The sequence below is a fragment of the Toxorhynchites rutilus genome, chromosome 2 (assembly GCF_029784135.1).
Source record: "Toxorhynchites rutilus septentrionalis strain SRP chromosome 2, ASM2978413v1, whole genome shotgun sequence".
Taxonomy (NCBI): domain Eukaryota; kingdom Metazoa; phylum Arthropoda; class Insecta; order Diptera; family Culicidae; genus Toxorhynchites; species Toxorhynchites rutilus.
The window spans coordinates 3,250,781-3,258,569 of record NC_073745.1 but is presented as its reverse complement, the minus strand read 5'-3'; the positions used below and the strand labels follow the sequence as shown (position 1 = coordinate 3,258,569).

The window sequence follows — 7,789 nt, the reverse complement described above, 5'->3', positions numbered from 1 at the left end:
TATCGGAGGCATCCGATTCAATGCTAAACGGTAAAGCGAAATCTGGGTTTCCCAGGATTGGCGCTGAAGTTAAAGCAGATTTCAACTCGTTAAACGCTTGCTCTGCTTCCGGTGTCCATATAATTTTTTTCTTGCTTTTCTTAAGCAGATCTGTTATAGGTGTGGTGATTCGACTATAATTATCGATGAATTTCTGGTAAAACCCGGCTAAACCCATTAGACGACGTATGTCTTTTACTGTCTTGGGTCTTGTATAATTCAAGATTGGCTGAATACGTGATTCATTTATTGCGACTCCCTTCTCAGACAAAAGATATCCTAGATACATTACTTGCTTTTTACAAAATTCGGATTTCTCTAGCGATATTGTGAGTCCTGCCCTTTTCAAACGATCCGCAATTACTCTCAATAAACGGAAATGTTCGGGTAGTGTCTTGGTCGCGACCACAATGTCGTCTAAGTAGACGAAGACATTGGGTTGAAGGTCAAATCCGATGGCTTTATTCATGAGTCTGCACATCGTGAACGGTGTGTTTGTGAGCCCGAAAGGACACACCTTGAAAGTCCTTTCGAAGTACGAAACGCAGTATAATTTCTGCTTTCCTCTTTCAATGGAATCTGGAAATAAGCATCTTTTAAGTCTATTATTGAATAATATTTTGCACTCTCTAATCGGTGAAATATTTCTTGCATATTCTGCATCGGATAAGCGTCTTTTACGGTCATTGCGTTGATTCGTCTCGAATCCAAACATACGCGAATTTTCCCATTCGATTTCCGCACTGCCACTAGTGGATTTGTCCACTCACTGTAGCACTCCTCAATCGCGTCGATGCTTTTGAAACGCTCAATTTCGGCATCAATTTCCTTTCGGATGTAGGGCGAGCTTTTGTATACTGGCTGGTTTCGTGGCTGTGCTCCCTCCTTTAAAATTATCTCGTGTTGAATGAGATTGGTTCGCCCTAGTTTTCCCGGAGCAGTTAGCTCGAACATTTTTATGGTATTTATCAGCTCTCGTCGTTCCTCGCTCGACAATTCGTGTTCGGTCTCTACGTTTTCTGGTACGGGTTCGATCGGGCTTTCATACGTCGGAATGTCTAGGGTATCGTCTGTCTCTTTATTCGTTATTTTTGGAATGTCTGCCACAGGTTCTAAGTGGTAACAAGATTTTGGTTCTCTAACTCCGTTTAGGGTTGTCACATTCTCTGGTCCATGACCTAGATCAATCATCGGTTTGATTCCGAAGCTGTTCCAGAAGTCAGCACCAAGGATTAATTTTTGGGTTATTTGCGGTACAACTATCGTAGGAATAACGCGAGTTATATTTTTAAAAGTGTACGGAATGTTTAACATTCCCAAGCACTTATACTGCGTTCCATCGGCCGTGCTAATTTTTACTGCAGCAGGCTTCACTGCGAGTCCATATTTTTGGACGAGATCAAGACTATTGATAACACTGATTCCGGCTCCGGAATCAAGTAGAGCATCGACTTCCGTGTCGAATATTTTCACCGCAATATGTGGACATGTCAGAGTGTTCATTTGAACGTGGAAAATTATTTGTAGCCGCTCATAGTTCGCGATCGTATTTGCATTTTTGGGAACCTTTGTTTTATGAAGGATGCAAGGATTCCCACACGTACACCCAACTTTTAGTTTCCCTGTTGCGCAGGCCTAAACGCAGGCCGATAACTGGACGAACATCGTTCACAAAAACGGATTGTCCTACCATGGTTACCACATCCGTAGCAAAATAAAACTTTCGGTCTCCTGCATTCCTTCCAGCAATGCCCTTGCTCTTGGCAGTTCCAGCAAGTTACAGCTGATCTGCTCTGCTGATTTGGAGGATTTTGTACTCCAGAGTTGAAACGCGATGTTGGTGTTTCTACTGTTTGTTTGCTCGGTTTGAGAGCATGTACCGGGATTGAGTAATTGCTCTCGTCCGAGTCACTTTCGGCCTGAATTTTATTGATTGTTCTTCTGGACGTGCCTTCCCCCAACATCTGAAGGCTGGGGTCCGCTGCATCGATCCTGTAGCATTATAAGGTGCTGCAGATCTTCTACTTCGATTATCGATATTTTGGATCGATAATACAGTCGCATGTTATCCCAAATCAATTCAAATTTTCTTGTTTTCGATAGTGGTTTCGATAACATTTTATTCAATTTTTCAATCTCCGTGACGAAGGCAATAAAAGATTCGCCACGCAGTTGTTTCCTTTCGTGCATCTTTTGTCGAATCCCCTGGTCCTGATTCGGATTGCCGAATCGGTACCTGATCATTTTCTCAAAAACATCCCAACTCGTGAATTCGTCCACGAAGGTAAAAAACCAATCGGATGCCAATCCATCTAGAAGTAGATGAATGTCTCTCAGAAGTCGTTGATTCGAAACCCCTTCGCGTTCAGCTATTTTCTTTAGCTTGTACAAAAAATTGTCAATACTTGTCGTTTTTGATTCACCTGAGAATTTCATATTCCACTTCTCTACGCGGTAAGCGTCTCTAGTATGCTCTACCCTATTTCCTGCCCTAAAAGTTCGTTGTGTTAAACGCTTAGTGTCTACATTTCTGGGAGCCAAGATGCTTCGGACTCATCCGAATCGTAGGTTGCCGTGACTTTTCGTTTACAGGACGTTTGTGGTTTTTTCGTTTTGTTAGCATCAGCGGGAAGGATGTCATCTAACGATTCGCTGTCTGTAGATTGAAACCCAACTCTCTTCTCTTTAGTGATCTTCTTAATAATCTGCTCCTGCCCTTCTGTGCCTTCATTCTTTTTTTCCTGAGCTCCTATTTGTTCCTCTCTCGTAGGATTCAATATTAAATTTTGCATCAACCTTTCAAGCTGTTCGATTCTCCCTTGTAGTCGCATGTTTTCTTGCTGCAGAATTGATGTGCCCGTTCGGTTCGATTCTGAAATGGCTGCAATTGGCTGCACATTTTCCTGTTGCACGTTTGCTGTGTTCGTTTGGTTCAATTTTGGGATTGTTCCAGTTTGTCTTCTCGTGACGTTGTGGGACAGTGGCGTTACCTGTTCTGTAGCTATTGGAGTTCGATCAATTACGGTTGAATTAGAATCAGCTTCTTCGGATTGATTTATTATATCATTAATTTAGTCATTTACTGGAGAAGCTGGTGGTCCAATTTTAAATTCTTTCAAAATTTCCGTAATTCTACGAACTAACCCCCGTTTTAACATTTTATCTTCCTCATCTTTTGTTAGACACCTTTTCGCTCGGTAGTAATAATGAAGTATACGCGATTCCCTTCTTTGATCAACACCATGTCGTTTCAACTCTTTTAATATTTCAGAAATATTTTCTTCAATTAACCCAAACTCATCTCTAATAGAAAATTTTGAGCGATAATTTCGCCCTTCTTTAAGATCAGATTTAAAAAGTTTTCTCAAAAATCTTTGTTTTTCAGGTAAATTCAAATCGACTGTTTCTTCGTTCCAACGGTCACGAATCTGTAGTTCATAGTCGGTCTCCTCCGAATTCAAATACTCTGCGGATGGAAATTTACTCATCTTGTTCCGTATTTGTTTAGTAGGAATATGAATGATGTAGCTTAGCAACAAGATATGTGGTGTAAAATCAAAAAGCGGAAAATTATATTAATTAAATTTTTATTTATTGTATTTGTTGAAGAAGTTTGTTATCAGTAATTTTATCAATCAGAAAAAAATCAATTTATTCAGAAACTTACCTAAGAAACTCAAAATCACGAAAAATATATAAGAAAATTGTACCCAATATCAATAATTAATGTAAAAAAATGTAGTATGTAAATTCGAAAATAATAGTAGAAATAATATAAACAGAAGAAATTTAGTTTATAAAATTATTCAATGATACTGCAAAAAAAACTTTCGTGGGCCCCACGTTGGGCGCCAAATGTAACCCGTGACGGTCGGGTATGAATGAATGGGGGAGTTGCTAGTGAACGGCTTAAGCGCCACTCCCGAAGGAGGCCGTTCACCACTGTTTCGGTGCCCAGCTGAGACTCTGCCAAAGGGCAGGTTTTTTCCTTTGAACTCCCAAACACAGAAATGTATCAGGTTCGACCGTCCCAAGCACTTTGGGAAACGAACTGATTGCTGTGGCAATTGTTGCTAGCAACAATCGACCTCAGATCGACAAAATAGATCCCACTTTTGCCTGTGTTATCATCACCGGTAAAGTCTCAAACAATGCACGTTTTCCCTTCACGTTTGGGAAACCAGAACCAACAACAATCATCAACCGGAAAAAATCAACGAGGAGAGCAAGACTTGCTAATCGTGGTCCCTTCACAAAACCAGTTTTAGAATTCTCATCAAAACAAATAAACTAAATTTGCAAATACTCCAAAGAAAAGGTCTCTATTGATTTCCAATTTTCATTACAGTTCCATAAATTTCGTTACATTTTATTTACACGTTTTAATGAATCTATTTCCCCTATCACTCTAACATTTCCCTCAATTTTCTTTATTCTCTCTTTCTACCTAAACTCCACTACCCTATTCTTCAGTTGGCTCGTTAAACTTTCCTACTAAAGACTTCACTTCTCTCATCATCATATCTTTATCCTCACAATCACATAATTTCTCGGGTGTTTTTCATTCAAATAACCGTGCTTGTTCCGTGATCATTCATAATCTCCCCTCTCTTTCCACATCCCTATTTTCGGCAACAGTAAATTTTATTCATCGTGTCACTTCTTCATGTGTTCCCCCATAGGGAGCGGTGGGGGTGTGCTTATTCGCTCAACTTAATTTAGCCATTCAAACCAAATAATCGCAACCAGCGGAAAAATTAGCGTCGCTGGGACCTAGGATTTTTGTATATTTGTTTCGATTCGTGAAATTCATTACGTACGTGGAAATTTAATTGGTTTGTTCGAATATGATCATATATGTTGTTAACTTGGGATTCGAACCGGGTACCCTTAACATGGGGGACCGGTCGACCAACTCGCTCGGCTACGATCGCTACTTGTATGCTTTCACGACCGTACCGGCTGAAATATCGTCATGCGCATGGAATAATAGTTTTTGTGTTACTCACGACCTTTTGAGTGCGATGTCCTAATTTTGATTGCGATGCTGCTTATGTTGCTTAGATCAGCGGGCCACCTCCCGCTTGTCGATGGTTATTTGATCGCTTGGATTAGCGGGTCTCCCCTCGTTTAAGCCAATCTTCGATGCTCCTGATGCTTGGTTCAGCGGGACTTCCTCCGCTTGAGTCGGTCGTTGATATTAAGGCTGCTGGGACTAGCGCTTAAACCGGTCGTCGTAGTTGCTCAATCCCTGCCAGCGCTTCGCGCTCTTCAGCTTGTGGTTGGCTGGCTCCTTCTCGCTGCACCGTGGGGTCTGGAGCGGCTCTAACTTCAAAACGGTGTTTCGGGAATTTGTTGCTGTTGGATTAATGCATATATTTCCACCCACGTGGAATATTAGGACATGTTTAATCACGCATTCAATCAAGCACGTTTTACCTTTCGATTTGACCACGCAAAGCACGATATTTCCTTCCTGTCTCTAGTTTTTGAGCCACTATATAAAAAAAACTATCTACCCGGGAAAAAAATCCTAAAACTGGTTTGTAACAAAAAAAAAACACGTTTAACTAACCTTAACTTTTACACCGAGGCTCTTGGCGATGTCCGCCGGGTCCAGCCTCTTCCACGATCCAGGATAAAGTGACCGAGAAGAATTTCAAAAATCCTCAGATCACCCAGGCGCGAAATAAGTTTTGTCTCCGCTATGTAATTGCCACAAAAGTGCGCAAGTACATAACATTTCTAAGAGTCGATTATCGCGGGCAACAATTGCCTCAATTATTAAGGCCATCCACCTTTAATCCCAAGTTCCTGATCTTGTCGGACCCTCCGTCCAACCCATATTTGGGCACAAAGCACCTGCTCTTTTGCAGAGTTTCAAACCCGAAACAGGAACAGCTCTTTCACTCCCCCTTTGGGTGAGGATGCAGCTCAACGTTCCCACAAAAGACATGTTCCAAAAACAAAGAAGAAAATACTGAGTGCCGCGTCGCTAGAATGGAATGATTTTTGTCATCCCAGTTCTATCGACGTCTGAGCACTCAATGGAACCCTACAAATGCCTCTTGTGGATAGTTGCCCAAAAGAAGCAGTTCCAAAGCTTTGCAGAATCAAGGGGCCGGCATATCTGAATTTGTGTACCATGCTACAATCGTACACGTAATTTTTTAGGCAACCGAGTCCATCATACACCATATTGTCCGAAATTTTCACCGTGTCTACTCGCGCTATCAGCCGTTGGGCAATACAAGTGTCTTTTCCGAGCACTGGCACTACTGATTCTTCCACCACCTTAAACGTGATGTTCCTTGTCTTGTTCTTTATGCTGCACAACGGTTCAATCTCACCAAGCACTTTCATTCTGTGGTTCGAGAAAGAAATTAGCCACTTCGTTTTAGAAGGCCGTAACGTAACCGCCAGTTGTTTCACTAGCCACAACGGTACTACGTTACAATGCGCGCCTGAATCGAGTTTCACTGAAAACATCTTGTTGTTTACTTTCACCATTTCAAACCAATCAGCGTCGTTCTTCGAGCTCTCCACTGAACCAATGAACAGCTCTTCTTCTTCAACTTCTGCATCACTTTCCGCGGATTCTGTAACCGTATGCACTACATTTTTCGACTTGCACATCGCAGCAAAATGATTTAGCAGTCTGCATTTGCGACATTCTTTACCGAATGCCGGACTCGATTGTGTAGCGTGTTTCCTTCCGCATTTGTTGCACTGAAAAACTTCTCGTTTTATTTCCGATCGGCCACCACTAAATTTTTTTTTTACCGTTTTCACCGTGTCTACTTTTGTTTCACCTGATAACGCCTTGCTTTGCATTGCCGTCAGCTCGAAATTACGGCACAACTCGATAGTCCTCTGCAATGTCAATTCATCGTTCAATAACTGTGGCACTAAATTTGTGTATTTCACTCCAATTATGATCCGGTCTTTAACAAGTGAGTCGTGAAGAACATTGAATGAGCATTTTTTCGCCTGCTCTTTTACTCGGGTAACAAAACTGTCAAATTGCTCGTCCTCGCGTTGAGTGATTTGATTGAAGTTGTACCGCTCGAATGTAATGCACGATTTAGGAGTAAAATATTCTTCAAACTTTTTTTTGATCACTTCCACGTCAAATTCTTCTTCTTGAGTTAGGCCAAAAGTGTCGTAAATACGCACGCAATCTTCTCCAATAGTGCTCATGAATGTTGCCACCTGCACCTCCGCTGACTTCTCCGACAGCTGTATTGCCGTTGCAAACCACGAATATTGCCTGCTCCAACTTTTCCACTGCGCCGCCATGTTTTCGCCCAATACTTTGGTGGCTTCAATCCTGCAGACGACGCCAGTTAATTTTCTTTCTTAGAACTTAAAGAAAAAAATTTTATTTATTTTAGAGCTATGCTCTACTTTTACTTAAAACTAAGATTAAGACTAAACTGAGACTAATTTAAGACTAAGACTGAGACTAAGACTGACTTTACAATCGTGGCCCTGCTCTATTTATATTGATCTGGTGATGCGTTGTTGTGAAATAGCATGATGAAATCATGCTATCGATTTCCTGGGAAAGTTCCGTTCTCGATAATTCGTCTGGTCAATGTTTATGTTTATGTCTCGATCGCCCGCCTGTCCGCTGGGTGGCTAATTTATGATTTTCTGCACTTTGTCTGGGATGATGTTTATGGGTGGCTATGCTGACGCTGCGCGATAATGAAGTCATCTCGGTGTTAACTCTTCCCCTCTTGATCGC

General features: G+C 41.5%; 1 protein-coding gene across 1 annotated transcript; it reads right to left on the bottom strand.

Annotated features, from left to right (window-relative positions):
• Positions 1-6,054: 6,054 nt before the first annotated feature.
• Positions 6,055-7,470, bottom strand: LOC129764194 (uncharacterized). The gene has a single exon (XM_055763045.1). It carries the CDS (start codon positions 7,336-7,338, stop codon positions 6,055-6,057), a length of 1,284 nt encoding a protein of 427 aa, XP_055619020.1. The 5' UTR covers positions 7,339-7,470.
• Positions 7,471-7,789: the final 319 nt, after the last annotated feature.